General features: G+C 35.5%; 1 protein-coding gene across 6 annotated transcripts; it reads left to right on the forward strand.

The window, feature by feature from the left end:
• Positions 1 to 4,710: 4,710 nt before the first annotated feature.
• On the forward strand, positions 4,711 to 24,312 carry LOC135616655 (serine/threonine-protein kinase STY46-like). Of its 6 annotated transcripts, none has more exons than XM_065116065.1 (16): positions 4,713 to 5,203; positions 5,645 to 5,759; positions 8,668 to 8,765; positions 8,933 to 9,049; positions 10,705 to 10,759; positions 12,870 to 12,980; positions 16,092 to 16,142; positions 17,160 to 17,335; positions 17,424 to 17,531; positions 18,137 to 18,210; positions 18,318 to 18,493; positions 21,413 to 21,508; positions 22,848 to 22,928; positions 23,026 to 23,079; positions 23,666 to 23,800; positions 23,889 to 24,312. In XM_065116065.1, the coding sequence occupies exons 1-16, from the start codon at positions 5,001 to 5,003 to the stop codon at positions 23,964 to 23,966; spliced, it is 1,728 nt and encodes a 575-aa protein (XP_064972137.1). In that variant the 5' UTR covers positions 4,713 to 5,000; the 3' UTR covers positions 23,967 to 24,312. The 6 variants fall into 6 exon arrangements, with proteins under 6 accessions (XP_064972143.1, XP_064972142.1, XP_064972138.1 ...); XM_065116069.1 differs by having other exon boundaries at positions 5,109 to 5,243; XM_065116066.1 differs by lacking the exon at positions 23,889 to 24,312 and having other exon boundaries at positions 4,712 to 5,203; positions 23,631 to 23,796.
• The last annotated feature ends 951 nt before the right edge of the window (positions 24,313 to 25,263 follow it).

Here is a 25,263-nt window from a genome sequence, read left to right on the forward strand (position 1 = left end):
GCTCCATTCATAATTGTGCCAAATTCTCATCTCCAACAATGATGAAAGCTAAAGTTCTCAGTGAAGTCAAATCTGCTGAGGGTCGTGAAGGACAGCATTCGCTTCAGCCACATCCATTTCCTGCTTCAAAGGGTGGAAACGTCTATGATTTGTGGCAGGTGCTGATCCACTTGGAGGCCCAGCCAGCTCTGATGCTTGTGAGTGATGTTCAACTTGTGAGTGCTGTACAAGTCTGACATCTGAAATGATTACCAGCTTTATGAGGATAGCAATTGGATTTGCTCTTCCAGGAAGAAGAACAAGTGTCTGAAAAGTCTGTGGTCCACTTTGACCCACTCTGAGCACAGTCAAGGCTGCAAATAACACAGGGTTGGATATGCAAGTATTTTCAGCTTAAATATCTGATTTAACTTATATATATTGATTGATAAAACATTATAATACTTCAAAATCTAAAAGGAGAGAGTTCAGCTTTACCATCTTATATGAAGGAACCTTGAAAGCTAGCTAGTGTGCAGGAAGAACATGCACTTCACTCTTGGAATGCACAGGAGAAGACCTCAGAAAAGCCCATGACAGAGCGATGCATCTAATTATCCTTACATAGCTCACATTAATTCTCAATGATTATGAGTGTGTGTTTTCGTGTTGAAGTTTTATATTGATGATATTAGGATTCACCAAAGCCTCAAATGCTATGCATAGTAATCATGCTTTGTGCCAAATACTTGTGAAAAATTCATATCATCAGGCTGCTAAAATAGGTTAATCTATCGACGATTAACCCATTCATATGAATTCATACTATAACTTCATGAACCAACAAATACAATAATTATTATCCGACTACTTGAGGTTTGCTACATGTATCTTTTTCTCTCGTTAAGTTTGGTAACATATTATATGTTTGGTTATAAATATTTAGATTTTCTTCTAATTCTCCTCACACCATTCTAATTATTTCATATCTTCTAACTATCGTATAAGATCTAAATAATATGATATCTAATACATGTATTCACACTATTATGAAAAATATTAATAAAATAATAGTTAGTAGGGAAGAAAATTGTTTAAATCAATGAGTATACATCACTTGTCTTTGCCATATATTGTATAATTTGTTTATATATATATATATATATATATATATATATATAATTAACTTCATGAATCAAAAGAACCCCGTGAGAGATAAAGATAAATCTTGAAAGAGAGAGAGAGAGAGAGAGAAGCAATCATGGATAAGATCTGCTCCTTTTCCTGATGGAGTGTAGAACTCAAAGACTTCGGCGACTGTGCGACGAGTATTCGCCGCAGTGGTCGAACGAGGCGGCGTCGCCGCCTCCAAAAGCCGCGCTTTCTTCCCACGTGCGATTCCTTGAAGAAGGTCTACGTTGCAGTGTTCCTGATAAGAGGAAATGCTGCGCAATCTGCTGCTGATAACGCCGTTCATGGCATCGTCGTCATCGTTGGAAGAATACGCATGCATGCATGCATGCGTGCAGGAGGCGACGCAACGCCATTAATTGTTGACTCGGTTGAGGTGCTAAGATATGATACTGCCTTTGGTTTTAAAGCTTGAATGCGACATCGCTCTCATCTCCAACCCGACGGCGGATGATCCAACAAGGAATTCACGCCGGCAATAGACTTGGCAGATTAAGACGTGGATTACGTCTATATGCATGGATAACAGAGCATCGATATAATTAATTTAAATAGTTAGAATTAAATATAATAAAAAATTAAAGATCTATATTAGAATAAATAGATGAGGATAAAGAGATTTGTTGGGTTATGAGTGATTTATAAAAAAAAAATATATTTTATCTTTTTGGCTAATATAAATATATGTACTTGGATGAATCAAACCATTACATATTACAAGTAATTTACGTTCATTCTATTATCTTTCTTTCTTTTTTAAGTTCTAAAAAAAACTAGTACGATATAATAGTTTGGTTCGAATATGATCAAAAAGAAGAGTACGAAAAAGAAAATAAGAATATGATAAGCATTAGAGTAAGTGTCTCTAATAAACTTTTTCCTATCTTTAAAGATAAAATTTATCAATTTTATATCATTAAAATAAAAATTTTATTTATTTCATAAGGATTATGAAATTTAATATAAAATAATTTTAATATTATTGAAGATAAAAAAGATCAAACAAATAGGAACATACGAAAATATGTAAGAACTCTTTACGTGCTATAACGAAAAATAGATGAGTTGCTATTTCTTTGAATCATATCCGCATCAACATCAATAAAAGTCTATAAAATATTAAAAAATAGATTTGAAGGTATAAATAAAATAAAAACTTCAAGCTTCAAACTCTTCGATGTGAATTCATAACTCTTATGATCAAAGATTATAAATTTATCACTGTTTTTTTTTCAAAGTTTATTTTATCGTGAACCAAATGAAGTCTTATAATGAAAAGTTAAAATATCAAATAATAGTTGTTAAAAATTTTGTAAAATTTATTTTCAAAATTTGATATGATTTTGGAAGAAGCCAAAGATATAAAAGAGTTCCTAGATAAAATATTTTAAATTATATTCTTATTCTAGTGATTGGGTTGGTTATGCAAATAATAGAAAAGACACTTCATAATTTATGTTTAATATTAGCTAGGGGGGGATTTCATGAATAATTAAAAATATATTATTCTCTCGAGTTCTAAAGTATATCGTGGTTAGAAATACAATATGTCAAACAATTTGATTTCGAAGAATTTTAGCATATCTCTAAGAAGAATTCAAAGAATTTTAACATATCTTTAAGAAAAGCAAGATGGACCAACTAAAATATACTATGGAGAATCCTATCTTTTATCGGCGCACCAAACACTTGAATTCGTTGATAAAGAATAAATTCAAATGGATTATTAAATTAAGAGAATGTGATAAAATTAATTTAAATAGTTATGATTAGATATAATAAAATATAAATATTTATATCAAGATAAATATATGAGAACGAGAAGATTTGTTGGGCTATGGTTGATCTCTTCTTTGTCTAAAAAAAATATATTTTATTTTTTTGACTAATATAAATACGTGCTCTCGGATAAATCTAAAACATTATAAATTAAAAATACTTTATGTTCCTTCTATTATATTATTTTCTTTCTTGTTGGAGTTATGGGAAAGCTAACAAATATGAAGCTAGTCAAGCTCTTATCCTTTTGACTAATACAAATAATATATATATCTCTCTATCGAGTCATGGGTAGTTCGTCGGTATTGGTTCGAGAATTGTGTTCCCAATTGTCATTGTCAAGATGATCCTCAACCCATTGGATTGTTTATATTGGAAGAGAGTCTTTGGTTCAAGTAAAGTAATAATAATAATAATAATATTATTATTATTTTATCAAAGTGAGTGAATATATGTCTTGTAGACTTATTTTTCTAATATATAATTTGATAAGGACTCAGATTCATATATCTTTCAAAATGATTAAAGGCATTAACTATGTGAAGGTCAGATGACTCATGACAAGATAATAATAATGGCCATGAGAGAGGAAGTTTAGTGTTTAGTTGGAAATGACTCATAACACTTTGTCAAGAAAAGTTAGGCAAATTATAGTTTCTAATAGGGTGTGATTGTTCACAAAAACTGTGCCTTACCGATTAATATAAGAAATATATATAGTTTTGAGAGAGAGAGAGAGAGAATGGTGGATAACCTATGTGTTGTTGGGTGAGTATTAAGGTTGACCAACACTTTTCTCTTTCTAAAGGAAAACTACATTAGTTTAGCAACTTAGTTTCAACTAAATCATGCTCTTTGAATATTAAAATAATAATTATAATTAATATATTAAAGAATTTATATATTTAAAATAATTTAATACTATCTTGATATCCAATAATTTTATAGATATTGGATTTACCATGCATACTATCTTAAAACAATTTTATATTTTGAAAATATATTGGATATTATTTTAATATAATATCTTATGATATTGGATATCAAGATAAGACCATGAGAACCTAATAAATCCAATCCGGATGCATGGATTTGTATTTTAGGTATGATAAAATTCATGAGAATACTATCCTATCTATAGATTTCTTTTGGATATCAAGATAGTTAGTCAAGTTAAAATAATTAAATACTGCTATTTTTTGAGACCCAAACCCAAATTTCTATCTACTATTTGTTTATTCTTTGGCAAATTTCATGAACTATATTATAGGCCAAATCCATGGTAAATCTTTTTCTTTTCACCTTAGCCCCTATTTTAATTATAGCTCCCTAAATCTTCCATGTTTGATTTGATAGAAAATTCAACATCAGCTCATACCATACATAGAATATTTAGATTTACTATATATATATATATATTCATCAATTAGTTCTTATTTGATTATTAATTAACATATCATAAAAAAATAATACTTTTTAAAATTTATCATGAATATAGGATGTTTATATTTGTATTTTTTTAGCTCAAACCAAACAGTATAAACTATTAACATAGTATTTGGAGGAATATATATTTATTTATGCTGTAATAATATTTACAAGGGTAAATTGGTTATTTTTAAACTAATAAGGACTAATATGTAAAAAGGATACTAAGGGATGGGAGAAGATATTTTGGAACTGTATAAGGACTAATATGAAAAACGAACATTAAAAGGATGGGATAAGCATCGCATATTAAATCCACTGCCGCAAGCTTCGTTTTTGCGTCGTGTCCTTCAAATCTTTCGCCGTCCTCTCTCTCTCTCTCTCTCTCTCTGTTTTCCGCTTCCGTTACTTTCCTCTTAATTTAAGCGTATCCTATCTGCCGTCCTGCACGCTTCTCTCTCTGTGCTGGTCGCCTCGTCCTACGTGAATCATGGGCGATCGCCGCCTCGATCCGTCCGTCGCCTGAGGAGCGGATCCTTCGCACGAACAGGGGCCGCATTGAGGAGCCCAAGCGTGGATCTTTCTTGAGGGGTTTGGGTTTCTTGGGGGGTTTGGATTCTTGAATGGCGATAGAGGACGCGACCGAGAGTTGCGGCAGCCGGGCGGCGGCGGATTCGTCCCACACCCACAACCGGCAGCAGCAGCGCCATAAAATGGACGTCTACAACGAGGTCCTCCGCCGCCTGAGGGAGGCAGGGCGGCCCGAGGTGCAGTCGCCGTCATTCGAGGACGGGCTGTGGAACCATTTCAATCGCTTGCCGGCTCGGTAGATCCCACGTCCCGTCTGCCTCTTTCGGTTTCGATAGGTTGCGTTCTTTTCCCCCTTTTTATTTGCCCGATTACGTGTGGCGGCACTGACTCGTCGATCCTTTTTGATCCGCCACCTTCTTGATTTGGCTATCCTTTCTTTGGAAAAGTTGTGTTCTTGGGTCGTTTCTCGCATAAAAATCCACGCGGTCGTGGTGCTTGTGTTGACCGTGTTCCATGTTGACTTGTTCTGAGGGTCTGCTCCAATTCTTTATTGAGTAAAAGTAATCTGTTGGCGCTGCCTCGTATCGTTAGGGTTCCGTGGAATTATTCGTACAGAAATATGAGTTTCGTGGATAAGGCAAAGTCGTCGATGCACATTCGTACTGGGTTTTGGTCAATCTTGTGGCTATGATTTTTCTCCAAGCAATTGTTGATCTGCAACTTCTTCCTGTTGCAGGTATGCCTTGGATGTAAACGTGGAGAGGGCAGAGGATGTACTGATGCATAAAAACTTGCTGGAACTGGCTCAAGAACCTGACAATAGGCCCGTATTTTCTGTTCGCTTGGTGCAGGTACGAGCTAAAACAACTCTTCCCCCATCTGAATGCTAGATTTTGCTTTAACAAACTTCTCAAACTACTCACTATAGGATGAATGCAGTTTTGAATAATTCCAAACTGGTACAGCAATTTTGTTTCTCCTATAGGTCTACATTAGGTGTTATACGAAGCCATGCAAGGCTGACAGGCTGAAATTGACATTATTTATCTAGACGGCATGAGAAAACAGTGTCTTTTCATGGGATTTCAGTTGAAATCTTGTATAGAAAACCTTAGCGTGTAACACATACGCTTATTTCAATTAAAATGAACAGATGTATGAGTTTCTTTTTGGACTTGGTGACTTAAGTTGGTTCTATCGCTGGATAATCATATTCATATTGTTACTCTTGGGCTGTAATGCCATTTGTTGATTGGAAGCTTGTAATGATCAGTTATCATTTTATCAACTCCTTTAATTTCAGGAATTCATATTAGATTCTTTTAATGTTCTTGAATATTAATTACCAAGGTTTCTGATGCTTATTCTTTAATGTATCTGTTAATATGTAGTTGGATCAAGTTGTCACTTTAACATTGGAGCACGAACTATAATTCCTATAGATATACCATATAGTCTGACTGGATTTGTTGAATGCAGTTAATGTAATTAGCTGGCGGCTAAACTTTAATGAGAGTGCCTTAAATTTATAATAAAGTTAACATTTCTGATATAACCTGAATCAGGTACATCATTGACCAAGCCGAACGTAAACTAAGGCTAACATTTCTGATCTTCCTCAGTTTCAAATTGTTAAAATTAAGATGGGTGTACAACTTTGAAACCTGGAGGTTTGGCTACTTCAATAAGCTTGGGCGGAAAGTAAATTATATTCAAATCACTTGTTAAATAAAGAAGGAATTTTATGTCACTTCTAATGTTTGTTTAACAAACTTGCTGCACATGTGTACATGTACATGCACATGCATGCGTATCACATGCACACATATGTTTACATTGATACAATTTATCCTTCTATGTATTATAGGTGTCGATGTCATCAGGATCATGTTTCATAATCTTCATGTATGTGCATTTATTTCAACATTGTAGGTTATAAACAAAGAAGTTATCTTTAGGCTTGACCTTTGTGGTCTTCATGGATGTCCATTATGCGCTTTTTCGTTAAAGTGTTCATTTAAAAGTAGAAAGTTAGACACCCATCTCATATTCTGTCTCTTATACTTTTCATTAGGTAATTTACAACAGTGATTTAAAAAACGTTAGGCGCTAAGGTCCACAAACGCCCGAGGCACTTGGTGCTCGCCTAGGCGCTCGGCGGCATTAGCAGCGGCGAGCGGGCTAAAATATAAAAATATATAATATAATTATATAATATTATATATTTTTATATTATATAATTATATTATATATTTTCTGGCGGCGGGCGACAGTAGCAGCGGCGAGCAGCAACAGCAACAGCAACGGCGAGCGAGGCGCTAAAATATAAAAATATATAATATAATTAATAATTTCAAATAAATAAAAATTAACAATATTAAAATCAAAATAATATATTATTAATCTATTAACAGAAAATTAATCATTTTAAAATTCAAATAAACTTAATATTAAGAGTATACTGTATACTGAGCCTAATGGAGAAACGAGGAAGCAACGGCGAGCGGCGGCAGCAGCAGTAGCGAGCGGCGACAGTAGCAGCGGCGAGCGACGGCAACAGCAGCGGCGAGCGGCGGCAGCGGCAGCCGGAAAGGGAAAGGGAGCGGAAGGCACGAGTAGCGGGAGGGCTCGCGGGAGGCGCAAGCAGGGGGAGGGCTCGAGGGAGGCGCGAGCAGCGGGAGGGCTCGAGGGAGGTGCGAGCAGCGGGAGGGCTCGCGGGAGGCGCGAGCAGCGACAGCGACGAGCAGCGGCAGCGGGAGCAGGGGCGACGAGCAGCGAGATCGCGATCGGGATCGGGATCGGCAGCGGCAGTGGCAGCGACAACAGGTTAGGGTTGGGTAAGGGTTAGGGTTGGGGTTATATCGGTTTAGTTGGTTCGATTGAATCAACTAACAATCGAACCAGGACCGAACAAGACCTAAAATTTTGGTTCGGTCGCCTTGGTTTACCCAGGCGCTCGTCCGAAGCACCTAGCGCCTGGGCTCGGGCGAGCACCCAGGCGGCGCCTGTTTGAAGCGCGCCGCCTGGGACATTAGCGAGGCGCTCGGGCCTCACCTCGCCTCGCCCGAGCGCCTAGGCGAGCGCCCGAGCGCCTTTTTTAATCACTGAATTACAACAACTTAATTACTTCATAATGGAACTGCAATTTCTTTTCTTTTATAACAACAATAGAGTCGTAAAGTCCCAATTATTTGGGATCAGCTATATGGATTCTTTTGCTGCCATTGAGATCCATAAAAAATCACATATTTAGTCAAGAATATTTATATCTGAATTTTTTTTACAACCAAAAATTTTCTTTTAATTATGAAGTTTCGATATTTGTGAGTAATCATAGTTTAGTACCTAAAGAATTACTAGTCCTACTAACTAAAGCCTTTGGTCATAGTTTAATACCTAAAGAAGTACTAGTCCTACCGAATAAAGCCTTTCTTTATTTAGTAAGCACAGAAATCCTTTCTTGCTCCAAAATGACTGATCAAATGTATGCGAGTTAACTGGATCACATGAAACCATGACATGATCTATAACTTGTTTTGACCTTCATTGACATTTTTCAATTAGTCTGCAACAAGTGTCTAAATTTAGATATCTTATGAATGCTACTTTTCCAAACTTCCATGTAATAATAGGCGTTAATAAATATTCTTCTTTAAGTAGCTTTTTCTAGTTTATTCTTCCTTAAGTAGCTGTTTCTGGTTTATCTATCACTTCCTTTACTCCGTTGTAGTTCTATAACTTGATCAATGGGTTCTTTAGGTTACTCCAGTTCTTGATGGAAACCAAGCTGATTCTTCTGATTCTAATGCTCCAGAAATGGGAGATGCACAGTCTACTTCAACCTACATCAGGCAAAGGTGCAGTTATTTCTTTGTCCCCAACTACATGTTTCCCAACAAAAGTTTTTCTCCGTCATGCTTTTTTACTTCTCTTCCAACTTATCCACTCTTAGGTTTCCACTTATATTTCTTGTGTCTGTTAGTATATCCACAATAATGTTTTTACACACCCGTATGATCATCAGTGTTCATCCTCCTCCTGCCTTTGGTTCATCGCCTAATCTCGAGGCTCTTGCTCTTGAAGCCAGCAGGCAACAATACCATGATGGAGATAGTGTTGCAAATGCTCCACAATTCCTGAGGTTATGTTTTTCTGTATTCCCTGTTCCGTTTTTTATGTTGCTTCATGATCGTACCTATATAATAAAAGACACTTTTATTTTGCAAGTGTATGAACTTCTAAAAGTTGTCCGGTAATTACTTAGACCCGAACGATAGGTCCCATTAAATTCAACAAGCTTTACAATCTTTGGTGCACTAGCTATACTGCAATTGACTGCTCGATGCATATTTCAATGAAGTGAGAGGAATCCGTGTCCTTATATCTTTTCAGTTTTCTATTCTTGTCCAATTGGGTATGTGGGTGCCCAAATTACATTGTTTTTTAGCATTGATTTTGTTGGAGTTTGATCGTTCAGTTTTCATGACTTCTAAGTATATTTTGTTGTCCATCGCATGTGGTATTAGTTTCTCACTAACTTGAAAGATTTGATTGTTCATACAAGTTTTATGTCATTTTCTTTTATCCAATGCCCAAAAACTCTCTCTCTCTCTCTGTACATATACATATTTGTCTGTCTTTTGTTTTTAGTAGTTAATCGAAGAATTTTTTAATGATTTTTAAAATATTTTTGCTGGTGAACATATAATCTTTTTATTGTACATTTACTTTTCATGAAAGAATAAGAACCATCAAATATATGCATTTTTTTGAACAAGCACCATAATATTTGGTCAGTGAACAGCTGTCCTTGAAGTGACTTGTACATGTCTTTTGATCTGTCATGTTAGCAGCTGTTGGTCATTAAAGGCTATCCAGGATTGACTCTGTTTCCAATCTTATTTATTCTTTGGACACATTTTATGTAGCTGTAAACGGCACTTTTTTTTCTTCAGTAAATGACACCAGTTAGCCACATAATTTCTCTTTCAATTGGGTGGATTAGTCAAGGAGGCTGCTGGATATGAGTACAACAGTGATCAAAGACAACATCTTTCATTATAAAACGAACGGAAGCTGGTTGAAACTTGAAATCGTTTCTTCATCTGCTACTAAAATATGACAACATCATAGAAAACTCACATTTGGATATTTGTTGAATACTCTGGAACAGGGAATGGTGGCACAAATATACGTTTGATAGATTTTGGCAGACATGGTCTGAATCAGATTTGGTCATTAAGGGAATGATCTTATAAATGGGAAAAGAGTCCAGACACTAGAAACAAGATCCAGCTTGCTAGTTTAAGACATGTTAAGTATTATTCACTTTGGTACTTCCAGTTGTTTCAACACAGTTTTGTTGAGTCTATGCACATATAATAAGATCTGACAAGTCTCAGTGTAACCAAATAATTCCTTCATTTCATTATTTATTATCGTGTACACAAAAGTTTCATTGGCATCTTTTTTGTTGATTTTAATTTTTAAAATACTGAATGTTATTTTATTAGTGATTGTTAAAAACAATATGCTTTTTGGGTTCGGTATGTTCTCTTAGCTGTGTGTTTTGCTTGCTAGTTAACCTTTCCTTTTTAATGTGGTTACATCATGGTAAACTTATGTTTTCATAGTTTATATCACCAATCTGTAGTGAGATTAATGGTTGTTTTGTGTACGTATTATGAAATTCTCACCTTTTCTTCAGATGATAACAATCTTTTTTCAATCCAATAGATGTGCACCATTTATCTCATATTTGTATGATCTATAAAATACTGATTTATTTTTTTGCAGGCCAATGCATGAAATTGCCTTTTCCACACATGACAAGCCAAAGCTTCTAAGTTTGGTAAACTGATTCCTCAACTGGATACAACTCATCTTGTGAATAATTATTAAATATCTTTTGATTTGTTGCTGTCATTTGCTACGCATGATATACCTATATGATATTTCATTTGAGAATTCTGTATTTAGGCCATAGAGTTTTATCATTTATGAAATTGGTACTTGCTAGTTGCTACTTCCTCTAGTGACTTCATAAAGATTTAGTGGTCCAATATCGGTAAATCTACTGTTCTAAGAAGAGAAATCTAGGTTTGGTGGAGTTGGCATCCATTGCTTTTAGTTTATGCTAAGAGAAACATTCTCATTTCCAATGCTTGAGCAGAATAGTATATAATCTGTAAGGTTTGAACTGTGTTATTGATTTGTAGGAATGAATATTTTTAGTTTTCCTACTCTTAACACTTCTTTGATTATGCTTTCAGTCCTTTATTTTATTGTTAAATAATGTTTGTTCCTTCATCTTGGTTAGACTATCTACGCAGATTCAACCACCAAAATACTGTGTTCTATTTTGTGTATTGCTTTTGTTCACAAGGTTTCAGATATCAGGTGATTTAGAACATCCTCAAGAAGGAAAAAAATCAAGTTATGCTGATTGCTTCAAAAGAGAGCAGCCTGGTTCTGTTGATCCAGCATTGAGTGTTCGTTTCGGGTGAAATCATCGGACTGACTGACCCTAGTATCACTGATGTTTACCCCCTACGTCAGCATAGGTTCCAATCTATATGGTTCTTAACTCTCAAAGCGATCTTGTTCTTTCAAATGTTACTCATTTTGGACATTTTTCTTCATAGACCCACTTGATCATCTAGATCAGCCTTACTGACTATCATTTGATTTGCTTCGGTGCATGCATTTTGATTCTTTGTAGAATTATAGTTTGAAGTTTGAACTACATGAGCTGGTGGCTGGCATCAATGTCATATATATCTTATGTCAGGAAATACTCCTCTATCTTTGCAATAAAATAAACAACAAAAGTGGCTAAGACAGTTTTGAACATGTTTTAAAATGACAAATCTCAAATAAGTTTTTATTATAAGCATCCATCATTTAATGTGCTCAATTCTGATAATTATATCAATTGGCCAACAGAGCTATCAAGTGTAACTTAAGAAACTTTAATATGTTTGACAGAGAATCACTGGATTTTTTTTCTAACTCTGGAAATTAGTTAAACAATTTTTAGCTAATTGTTGCCCTTTCTTTCAATGATTAAGCTAACTTGATAAGTCTGTTGGACAGTTTGTGTTTATTGATCAGAGTCCCAATCCAAATGGCCCTGCCACTCTCTCTTGCTTCAACATAAAATTCTGGGTTCATAAGTTGGGGAATAATTGTTTTTTCGGGTGAAGTTCTCCATCATTTATTTTTTCAATGGATCATGCTTGATGGAATATTTCAACTCCATTTCTATTCCTTTTGGATCCCGTTTCTGTAAAGACATAAATGGGTTGATATTTTTTCTTTGAAACAATTTGTGCTGGTTTTCTGCTCAATAAACACTCAGCTATAGGTTGTCAGACTAATTTTTTTGCAAGATGATAGTGATATGTTGTGGCCAGCACGATCTTTGGTAGAAGATTCTGATTCTAATCAGACCAAGGAATTAATTATCAATCAGTCCACTATGGGTTACCTGTTGGTATCTAGTTTTTATTCTTTACTTTTATTTTGATATCAGCAATGTTCGCAATTTCGCATGTGGTATTATACCAGTCACGGCTCAGACTGGTACTGTACCGGTGTACACCAGTCAGTAGTCACTGATGTCTTTCTCATTTAGTTGTACTCCAGTTGAATTTAAAGCTAGTTTTAAATTCTAAAATTGTTCTTCTTCATCTTTGTCAACTATTGGATGATTGCACTATCTGTTGTATGATTGAAGTCTAAAAGATGTTTCTGTATGAATGGACTTCTAGCACGAGCAACTGTATTCTTCACAATCCCCAGACCGAGTAATTTTTTTTTCCATTGTATTCTCTTTTGCTATTTGCTAATGCTAAAATTGTGACATTTGTAATCAATTTTTTATTTAAGTTCTTGAGTATTTTGGTTTTTCTTGTAACTTGAAGTGAATTTTTGTACATCTGTTTATTCTTGTATTGCAGCTGACTTCTTTGCTTGCTGAGCTTGGCCTTAATATTCAAGAAGCACATGCATTTTCAACAAATGATGGTTACTCATTGGATGTCTTTGTTGTTGATGGTTGGCTTTATGAGGTACTAACTTGAATACATTCTGCTTTCTTTGGAACTTTATGTTATTTAAGTTAAGTGGCCTCTTTGATATTTAGTCATCATAAACATAATGTGAACTATTGTGTTCAATTCATTTTTTTTTATGCATACCAACCAAAGTATGCAATACCGTACTGTACCGGTGTTTCAACGTTGGCTCGGTATGGTACGGTACCGGCATACCGAGCGATTTTCTCTTACTGTAGCACTGTAGCATGTAGCACTGTCCGTCCGGTAGCGGACGGTCCGCGTACTGGTATGCCGTCGAGCTAGTACGTACCGCCCATACCGGGCGATACCATTCAAAATTGCATACCATGATACCAACCATTAACAATTAATAGTTATTGCATAATTTACACTATGCTCTATGTATTCTATTATTTGTATTTCAGGAGACTCATTTATAACAATTTCTATCATTTACATGATCATCGTTGAGTACTAGTAGTTTTAGGCAAGGAATGCCTTCTCATGCCAACCGGCTGTATCTGTCTTTCTTGTGAGGACCAACTGTATTGGTCTTCGGACGGACAGGTACATACAAGTTGGTAGTGTACCGATCTTCCGGAAGAGGGGCCAGAAATGGCCTAAAATGAAAACCCTATTTTAGGGTTTTTTTCCTCCTAAATTCTTTGTATATGAATTATATTTAGATAATAATAGGTGTATCTAAGCCATTGATGAATATAAATTCTAGGTTATAAGGAATAAAAAATTATCTATACCTTTTCTGATTTGTTGAGGAACAACTTTGTTGCATAATCATCCGTCGAAGGAAGATGCTTCTGTTTATCTTGAATCACCTATAAAGAAGAGTTCCAATCCCTCTTTTATTCAAATCAAGAGGTTGATCTCCATTGATCGCCGATTAGGAGGATTAAACAAGTGAGAGTGTGAGAAAGAATGAGAATGAGAGGTTGATCTCCACTGATTGCTGATTAAGAATGAGCGGTTGATCTCCACTGATTGTTGACTAGGAAGATTAAACAAGTGACAGTGTGAGGAATAATGAGACTGAGGTTAATCTCCACTGATCACAGATTAGGAAGATTTAAGGGACCAAATTGACTATTGGGACCTGATTTGAATGCTGATCTGTGTAGTAAAAATCCAATTGTTACTGACCTGTATCGATTGTTAATCATCGAGTTTCAATCGTGTTGGGCACTACAATAGGCATACAACTTGGTACGCCCCTTACAATGTACCACCCGAAACGGACTCACATACCAGTCAATTGATGGACCATTTTGGGCATTACATCAAACCATGGTTTTAGGTATGCATGATGCACTTAAATTACTCAATTGCAGGTGATTATGTTTTTGTTCTTTATTTTGAAAGTGCATATTTGGAAGGATAGCTGACCATTAAAGGATGTAACTGATGCCTCACTTCTTGAGTCCTTGGCTTTGCGTGTAGCTATAGGTCACTTAATGCGACTTTGCACTATGATATTATAAACAATTATGTATATTGAAAATTCTTTTTACCTGTAATATTGACGTAGGCTTCATTAGTTTAATACCTCTATTCAAGGTTGGAATTCAGGTCAGGTAGCCTCAGCTGAGGTTTTGTATCTGCATAGATGGACCAGAAGATTAGGGAAGTTAGCATTGATGTTTTGTCCTTGGACTATACATTGGAGATAATAGGTAAAGTTACCTTCATGTTATGTAAAATTTCCATGATAAAATTGAAAAAAGAAAAATCAAAATTTCATTTCTTTGATGTCCTCACTCGAGTGTTTTTTTAACAGTTTGAAACAAATAATCTGAAGCTGTTTTGTGAAAACCTGAAGTAAATAGCTCACAATGAATTTATCTAAGCATGAGTGTAGAAGGATGTACTTTTGGCAGTTTAGTTGCACTAACATTTCTCGATGATAGTTGATAGTTGAAGTTTAAGAATCCAATAATTCTGACATACGAATTTACTAGCACAAAATGTTTAAGTTAATATGTGAATTATATAAAGATAGTCCTTGATGGAAATGTTAGTTGTGGTTAAAACATCAATTTACAATGTTATAAGGACAACACATTCTCCTTAGTCAGTGCCAGTTCATTAAATCATATTGAATCTTAGTTTTGGACAGTAAGTGTCCCTTCTAGTGTTCTCTTGATCTTAACAACATATCATGCTCTGGAATGAGACAGGTTTGTTTCATCTGCCAAATTAGCTGGCTTTGGAACTATTTTCATAAGCTTCTAACATCTTGCAATTTGCTTTTCTTCTATATAGATAATTATTATATTCTTTTTCTGAGGAATACATTTTTTATGGTATTGACATTCTTAAGTGACCTACTTTTTAGTGATGTCATAAAGGATATCCTTCTTTAGAATGGATCATGACTTTTGGTTCTCGTTTACGCTTAGGCTTTGTGGAATAACTTTTTTCTAGCATTGAGAATTTAGAACATAAAAGTGCATTGAAGTTCTTTATAGATGCATTGCACACATTCTTAGTTATAGACATAATTAACTCCCTTGCATTTACATAGCAGTAATCACAGGATTAAAATACGGATAAGAAATATTAAGTGGTAGTAAAACTGATAAGCCAGACTATAGTTGCTGGGCATTTGATGAGTTATCGGGAAGTTTTTGTTGACATGAGTATTTTATTCAAGGGAGCAAGTTTTACAATAGTAATCAGTATTTTGGTATTTTTTAAAAACAAATTTTGGACCCCAAGAAGTCACTTGGGAATCTAAGTTTTCTAAGATCTTTTGGTAATGGATCTTAACATCATTGAAAATGATTATTTTGTATTGATAGAATGCTATATCACTAGAATCCTTATCTATTTAGTAGTATGTTACTAGGGCTTGACAAGTTAATGACCTTTATTACAATTTCCATTTTGTATCAAGTTTTATTGTTGTTTGATCATGGAAGCAGTTCAAATTGTTGATTTTTGTATTGTATTTTGTTGCTTTTTCATGGAACATAATGTTAATCCACTTATGTGTACCCTGTCTTGTTTTCTGTATTGTCATATCTATGACTGTTTTCTACTGTCTCCTGTGTGGGCTGTCACTGGATACTGTTGTATCAATGCTCACTCATTCTTTATAATATCTAGGAGACTGAGCGGCTTAGGGACTCGTTGCAGAAGGAACTTCAAAAGATAGGGGTAATTCTAATTCTTTTTCATACATTTGGATCTTTATTGACTCCATTGTTGAAGGCCTATACTGTTTACATTCATTACTGCAGGGAGGTTAAATAACTTGAACATTTCAAAAGGAATGTTACTCTAGATTGTCAAGAGTCTTATTTGGTAATGTTGCTCTCAAGTTTTTTGCTTGACACAAGAAAAGGATTTCAAGATGCAAACCTAAGTAGTTGAAGAAAGAGTTATATGTTACAAGATTATTTTAATGATATAAGTTTTGAATTCGATGAAAGTAAAAATGCAAGTTGTATAGTGGTTATGTTAATTGAAGCAAAGCTCTTATATGGTTACCTCTCATGTGATTGGTCATGATTCGGCTTACCTATTTTCTCTAATAAAGTTGTTGCTTGGTTGAAAATTTCTCATCTGAACTTCAAAAATGACATTAATATTTTCTAGAAGGTCTGTTGAATTTTTCTTTAGATCAATTCATATTATAGCAGGGTTCCTTTGTGTTTTACATTTGAAGCACTAACAAGAGTGCATCATCTTTTAAAATCATTAAATTCATAATCATATATCTTTTCACAGTAAAAATGAGGTATATAACAGTACAGAATCTGCTGTTACCTATTCAGTTATGTTACCAGTATCTGTTTTTTCTTTTCTATTAATATGCTTCATGCTTCTTTTTTTATTTGCATGAGCTTTTTTCCTACAAAACTCTTGCATAGACACTGAACAGTATATAGCGCTAAATAATAAGAGGAGTTCATATGTTTATTTTCGCCAGTATTAGTGTCATCTGTACTGTCATCTTAGCAGTTGTGATAATTCGTTTTAACATGTGGTTTAATGGTTGATTCTTCAATGTGGTATTATTCTTCAATTGCATTTACTTTGTGATGAACATACGTACAGACACACACACATACACACACATATACTGTGTCATTGATTTGTTTTGATAACTTTAGAAAAGAGTTTTGTGATATAATACTGCAATGCTTAAGTTTGTTGAACACTTTCTGTTAGAGACAAGCTTGGTCAAAGTCTCATCCATGGTCTCCTCAACTTGAAAATGCACAAACTGGAGAGGGCGCTCTGCCTGACCATGTCCCAATACCAACAGACGGGACTGATGTATGGGAGATTGATTTTCAGCTGCTGAAGTTTGGATGTAAAGTAGCATCTGGGTCATATGGTGATCTGTAAGTTTCACTAGTAAACCACACAGAAAATCTGGTTAGGACGTTATCATGTGGTTACTGGCTAATCACTAGTGTTCTTTGTTTCCAGTTATCGTGGAACATATTGTAGTCAAGATGTGGCAATTAAAATACTGAAGCCTGAGCGTGTAAATGTTGATATGCAGCGAGAATTTGCTCAGGAAGTCTTTATCATGCGGTTAGTGAATGAAATTTCTATCTTCTAGCAGTAATAGCTACTTATCTTCCCTTCACCTAATGACCTCAATGAATTAAAGTTTCACCAAAATAGCTAAGCAGTAACCTCAGATGTGACATGCTTATTGTATCATACACTTGTACGGAAAGCATACAACATATTTAGATGAGACTTTGACACTGCTGAGCAATAATTATTTTCTAAATAATCGTTAATTAGGAGAATCAGACGATGTTTTGGCAGTCTAATTGCCTGCATTGAGTTGTGTTTTCTTGTGGAGGCAAGTTTTGACTTTTGACTTTAAGGATGGGATGTAGTTTGAATTTGGTGAAATCTAAAATCATTTATTATTTCAGTTTGTACTTCAGTATGGATTTTTAAAGTTTGTCTTTTCTTTTGCCTTGAAGCAATCAGAGATTATTTTCTCTTATTCTTTTTTTAGTGATGATTTGCCTGCCTTAAACTGTCTTCCACTTGTGTTGATCTAGATTGTGTTTTCTTCCATTTAACTTTTCCTTAACCTGCTTCTGTATCTCTTGATTATGCAATGTGGTGCAGTCCATCGATTCTCATCATTTTTATATTAATTTTTGTTGGTTTTGCAGGAAGGTTCGCCACAAGAATGTGGTGCAGTTCATTGGTGCATGTACCAAACCTCCTAGTTTATGTATTGTTACAGGTAGTAAGATCTAGTGAAGCTTGCTTATGTCTGGCTATTTGTTTTTCAAGATTAAGGTTGCTTCTAAGAGCTTTTCTCTTGGCTTATGTATTATTTTTTATTTTCAGAGTTTATGTCAGGGGGAAGTGTCTACGACTTCCTTCACAAACAGAAGGGAGTCTTTAAGCTTCCAGCTTTACTACGAGTAGCAATTGATGTCTCAAAGGGAATGAACTACTTGCACCAAAATAACATTATCCACCGGGATCTGAAGGCTGCCAATCTTCTGATGGATGAGAACGAGGCAAGTCATAAAGACATATTGCCCGTTAGTAGGTCTTTTGGATCACTTTGGTTGAAGCATTTTCATAACATATGCTCAGATGGATTAAGTCATCTCCTAGGTAATATTGTAGGAAGTAACTCAAGAATTCCAACTCAAAAAGCTTTATCCTATGATCAGTGATGTGGAACTAGGAGAGAAGAAGCCAAAAGAATTTTGGAATAAGAGAAAACAAACTACATTTTTCTTCCTGTGGAATAACTAAGAGCTAAGAGCTCAAATACAATTCATATATGTGGATGGTTTAATTCATGGTTACCTCACAAGTTTCCTTCCTCTCTCCTTTTATAAGTGACTTTTAAATTAAATATCTCAACCACTGACTTATTAATTAATTACCTCAACCTCCAACAACCTAATTGATGGTCTCAATTTACTGACACGAGTTATAAAACATTATTAATTTATGGTGCTTGTGTACTTAGTGGCTTGGAACTTGAGGCCTTGAATGTTTGTGACTTAAGATTTTTTTTTAGTGCTTATCATTAATCTTTCCATGTGTTATTTCATGCTGCCATTAAACCTTTTGATGCCTGACATCAATCAGCTTGAATACAACATTCAATCTCTACATTTTAGCATGACATGCAAAGTCTTTTGCAGATCAAGAACAATTTTAGTATCTGTTGAAGTGGTAGTATGTCTTTGTTTATGATTTAAAAAATGTAGATGTTATATTCTTGACGTATATAATTCTTTTCTTAACTGAATTGGAGGATGATGGCTGAGCTTTAGCCATCCAACTTGCTCTAGTTTAGCTTTGTTCCCGGTTATGAGTAAATGACTCGTTGAACTTGAAGCTTTAATACATAATTAATCATTTTGGGGTTCCTTGAATGACTGTCATCATTATAATTTAAGTGGGTATTTATTTGTATTACAGAAAGTTGGCTCAATTGATGTGTTTCTAATAAACATGGTTACAGTTAAGGTATGCAATACCGTACCGGTGTTTTGAGGTTGGCTCGGTACGGTACGATGTCGGTACTGGGCGGTCTGCATACCAGTACGTATCGCCCGTACCGGGTAGTACCATTCGGTACTACATACCATGGTTACAGTACACCGGCATGTGCACACACACACACACACACATATATATGGTTTAGCTATCCTGCTTCTGGAAACCTTATGTAGTCCCAACTCTCAATCAGTGATTTTAATAGACGCTCGAGCGAGGTGAGGCGAGGCCTGAGCGTCTTGTGTGTGGACCAGACGACGCGCTTCAATGAGGCGCCACTTGGGTACTCACTCGAACCCAAGCATTGAGCCCTTCGGGCTAGCGCTCGGTTCAAATAACTGAACCGAACCAAACTTTTAATAACGTAGTTTCTTACCCTCAAAAGCCACCCTTCATGCTTGCGTGACCCTGAGCCAACCCTAGCACTGTTTCTGCCTCCGCCGTAGACACAGCGAACCGAGCTTCCTCTGTCACGGACGAACGAGTCCGACGACCTAGCAAGAGCCCGTAGCTTCCTTCCGTTGTCGCTCCGTTTATAGTTCATTCCACTGTCGAGGGAGAGGATCGTAGGTTCCTTCGCCACCGACGGATGCCCTCTGGAGCTTTCACCGTTGCTACTGTCTGCAGCTTTCATCGTTGTCGTTCACAACGCTGCCACAACTGTCTTAAACTAACCCTCCGCTGCTATTGTTAGCTTCTCACTGTTGCCTTCTCATAGTTGTTGCTGCCACTTTTCGTTGGTTTCCATTGTTAGTGACCCTTTTATTCCCCTTTGTTACTGTTAATAGTTCTTTTCTCCCTCTCTAATAGTAGTTAACAGTAAGTAATATACTATTAACAATATACTTTTAATTTAATATCATATTATTATTTAAATAATTATATTATGTATATTTTATATTTTAATATTTTAGAGTGTCTCGCTTTGCCCGAGCAAGTGCCTAGCACCTCAGGCGTTTTGAGACTTTGGCGCCTAACATTTTTTAAATCACTGCTCCCAATTGCTAATTATGCAGTTGCATGGTCACCTAAGCATAACTACTTACAATAAACCTTTTTAATTTTTTTTATTATACTTCCAAGAAATATATCAATTAGCTTGTCATGGATGAAGTTCAAAAACCTAATACCATAAAGTTGGCTTTCATATGTCCAACTTCTTGTAAAATTATTTCTTGGAGTTGGTTTTCAGTGGAGATGTTTGTCGTCGATTTATCTCAAATTGTGTCCTGATTTGCTGCTTGTTTAGAGAGACGTTGATCAGGAGTCCTATGATTTTATTTAATTCTAGTACAAATGTATATTCTGTAAAGGATCTGAAGGGCCAGCTTGATGGTAGGAATACCTAATCCATATTACTGTCCTTTTAGCTCATTGGACCTTGGAAGTCAAGATTTTGTAACTTTAAAATAGAATTTTTAAAATTGAGACCAAATAAAATGGAGCTTGATGGTTAAATGAGGAATTACCAGCTGTCTCCCCATTATCTATTCTGATGGTTGCATTGACATGATAAAATATGGATGAGTTAAAAGTGCCTTCCGCAATTCATCAGGGCTTGCTGTCAATAATTAGAAACTTGATAGTCTTGAGCTTGTTGATTCATTGGAGGGAGTTACCTTTGCCTGATTTAGGGTAATTTATCAATACTTATACTTGTGAGTTAGATATCTCCTTTGTTTTTGGTGGTCTATTGGATCTCCCATTGTCTGTCGGCAAGGATAAGTTTCTTCATTTGGTTTAGTGTTCACTTCAACATTAACTGTTTATCTTACACAAAAATGATTATTTTCTCTTTAACTGCTCTTACATATCTTTTGCTCATATTTCAGCCCATGTAACTTTTAGTTAAGTCTAAAGGGCCGGACTTTGCTCTTGTACCAGTTTGTTCAGAACTAATATACTTATTTCTCTGGCAGGTTGTTAAGGTTGCTGATTTTGGTGTTGCACGTGTTAAAGCTGAGTCTGGAGTCATGACTGCTGAAACAGGGACATATCGCTGGATGGCACCTGAGGTAATAGTCTACAGTAATTTCATCTCTTAACGAAGTTTAGTCTTAACCCACATACATATGCCTTCTTTTTGGGTGATCCAAGGTACCTCGTGACTTTCTGAAGATATTTTATGATGTTGACTGAACTTTGCACCTACTTGTCAATTTGTGTGCCAACACACGTGGACATTATAGGATATTTGATCCTCTGCTTGCATTGGTTACATACATAACTAAACTAACCACACATGATTTGATTAATTGTTCTATATTTCTTTATGGCATAAAATGTTTAGTTATGCTTTGCCTGAAAAGGTGCTTTTGCAGGATGCATTTCATATACTTAACTACTGTGGCATCTTTTCAGGAGTCCAGTTGCATTTGGTTGAGAAGCCAAAGAATCAGTTTTCCAGCATCTATATCGTTGTTCAATCATGCACATGTAATGAATAATGTGATAGAGTGATGTCTTATAGTACTTTCATGCACAATATTATCCTTGGAACCTTGATAAGAATAATGGCTGTTTCTCCCAATTTGAATAGGATAAATATCTCCTAGTCTTTGGGTTGATCCTGCTTCACCAAAAAGTTCTTAGGAAATTTTGTATTGACCTGTGATTATTTTACATGTACACTGGGAGCTGCATAGCTATGACTTCATCTTTTTCACTGCTAGAAGCTATCATTAACTTATTGGAAATTTGTACTCCAGCATGGGTTTGCTTTACATATTACATCAGAAATTCTGTCCAAGAAATTCTTTAAAATAGCGTCTATATATGCAACTTATTTTTAAACCAAACTGCATAATAAAATACTTTCTGCGAAAAAGAAAAAACATAGTTGGTCACTATGTCTGGAGCATTACACATGATTTATACATAAAATCTTCATTTGTGCTTATCTGGAAGCCTTTCTTTGGTAGGATAAAGATTTAACCAAAACTTATGACAAAACCTTGTTGGAGAGCTTGCTCATCTCAAATACTAATGTTTCTTTTGGCTCTAAGGTAATATGTATATAAACATATGTTTCACTTTAATGAAGAGGTACTCAAATTACTTAACATAATGCCAATGCATTTCGTGTTTCTGCATCTATATATGATTTGTTCAATGTCCCCAACATCATGCACGTCCTTTCAGTTTTATTTCCATATGGTGATTCATCAGTATCAATCTCAACAGCATGATCTAGTATCTTGAAATTGATTTAACTCCATCTTCTTGTATCAAATATCTTGTCTTTTTATAAGTCCTGGGGAAGTGGTTTCTCTTTTCAACTATGGTCCCATAAATTGAGTCCTGATGGTTTGTTACTCCAGCATATCAACATGTTCCTTATTAACCTAAATGTAGGTGATAGAACACAAGCCCTATGATCACAAAGCTGATGTTTTTAGCTTTGCAATTGTAATGTGGGAGCTGCTTACAGCTAAGGTAACCTCAGGATATTGCAATTACAAAATTTTATTTGTTCACGTTCTTCAACCTTTCTTACAAGTATATTGTCTCTATATTCTGTGGTTTTGTGCAGCTCCCATATGAATACTTAACACCACTCCAAGCTGCAGTAGGCGTGGTTCAAAAGGTAAGTTTATTTGTGGTTTTTCTCATGTGGTCAGAATAATAGCTACTACATTACCCATAGACATTAGTTATGTATTTGTACAGCACATACATGGAACACACGATTTCTCTGATATAATGGGTATATATTCTGATACGAGGAGAATTAAAAATAGGGTACAGTGTGACTATGCTTTTGTGATCTACTGTCTTTGAACAATGTGTATGCGTATTTTATGACAAAACTTCCATGAATTTAAAAAGAAGCAAAATCTATGTGTGAAAAATAAGAAAGTATCATTAGAAGGTAAATGTTTTCACCTGAAAATTAAATGCAGAACACATTTTTTGCCTTTCACATATAACAGTCATTTATTTCATCACCATAAACCACTCTTGTTTTATGTATCGAAACAAGGATACTGAGTGTAGACTTTTGATGAAAATTGACTGCAATTTTACTTTTTGAATTCTTAAAGTAAAACTGTTTCTTTAAGAGTTGCATGGTTATATTGTATTATTGAGAACTCTATGTGACTGTTTCTTTTTTTCCTCTTATTGCAAGACAAACAGGTGACACATGTTGCTTTTCCTTCTAATCTCTATAGGGTTTGAGACCTACCATTCCAAAGAATACTCATGCGAAACTTGCTGAGCTGCTGGAGAAGTGTTGGCAGCAAGACCCAGCTGTCAGGCCTGATTTTTCGGAAATACTGGAGACACTACAGCTTATTGCTAAAGAGGTTTCACCATCAACGACTTGAAACTGTGCCCCCTAAATTGCTACCGGTGCCTTAATAAGTTTTTTGGTTGGTTGGCTGGTTTGAACAGGTCAGAGATGAATCCAATGATCGCCGCAAGGAAAAATCATCAGGTGGATTTCTCTCGGTTCTCAGACGTGGCCACTGAATCTTTTTTGTTCTCCATGAACCAAATGCAGTTTATGATCTCATCATGGGTGATTTCTGGTCTACCAATGGCAGAGGTAGTGCTGTAGAACTGTACAGTGTTAAATTTTGTGACCTGCTTCCTGGCTTTTATCGAGTTGTAATTCTTTTACCTTGCATCACCTTCGTGCCGTTTTTTCCTCTTTTTAGTGCGTCATCGACGTAGGATGTATTGCATAGGACTGATTGCAGCCAGTGTGAGAGTTGCTAATCGTTTGAGCTAACAACTGATGCTATGTGTGCTTAATTTAACTTGATTTAGCTTGGCCATTAAATCTAACCCTTGGTCGATACATGTTTATTTATTATCAAGCCGGAAAACATGATCAAATCGGACCATATATTTGAATGCAGCTCTATGTAATTTTGAACAAGCGGGAGTCGATGTGTGGTTTGGTTGGCAATTGGAGCATATTCTGAAGGGGATTGCAGTCTGACAAGATCTTGAATTTGCTCAGTCTTTGACCATTTGGATCATCAAATCAAACATCTCAGAAAGCTCCTGATGATTCTTGAAACTTTGTATTCTGTGACAATTGTCCGTGATGATATCTGGCTATTTCCTTGGAAGTTGTTGCTGCAACTCATTTTCCTCGTGTTGTTTTGGTTGCCTTTGCAGGTTTGTCAAAGAAAGCCACCACCAAATCTCACTATAAATAAAAACAGAAAGCTGCGTCAAAATTTGAAACTAAAATGTTTGGTAGGCAGTCAGTCAACCATGATTGAATCCTGTGTGGCTGATTCTTCTTCCAGACGAGGGATGATCGATGCCTGCCTGCCTGCCTGCCTGCATCCTTCTTCCAAACAGATGGTGCACGAAACAGAGGTGAGGAGGAAAAGTTTTTTTTTTTTTTTCTACTTTCCAAATATCAGAATATGTAATTACTGAGTAACTCTTAGGAAAGATTACTGAATAACTCTTAGTCCTTCACTCACATTAAACGGTCCAACATATAACGTCTACTGGCAGTCGCCTTAGAAAACACCCAATTAACGGAGAAACTCTAAAAGTTTATCGTTTTCAAAAATCATAAAAATCTTCAGAAGAGTTTTTAATTTATTTGAAAATCTTTGAAGACAAACCATTGTGAGACGAAGAAAGGTGATCGGAGATAGACCTCTCTGCCTAGGAGAGGTCCTGACTCACAATCCCAACCGCTCCTTGCCAAAGGTAAGGAAAGGATGGGATTTCTTTGAATTAATTATATCCCATTTTTATATTTTAAAAAATTATATTGATATTTTTATAGTTACAAAAA

Source organism: Musa acuminata, chromosome BXJ2-7, assembly GCF_036884655.1.
Source record: "Musa acuminata AAA Group cultivar baxijiao chromosome BXJ2-7, Cavendish_Baxijiao_AAA, whole genome shotgun sequence".
Classification (NCBI taxonomy): domain Eukaryota; kingdom Viridiplantae; phylum Streptophyta; class Magnoliopsida; order Zingiberales; family Musaceae; genus Musa; species Musa acuminata.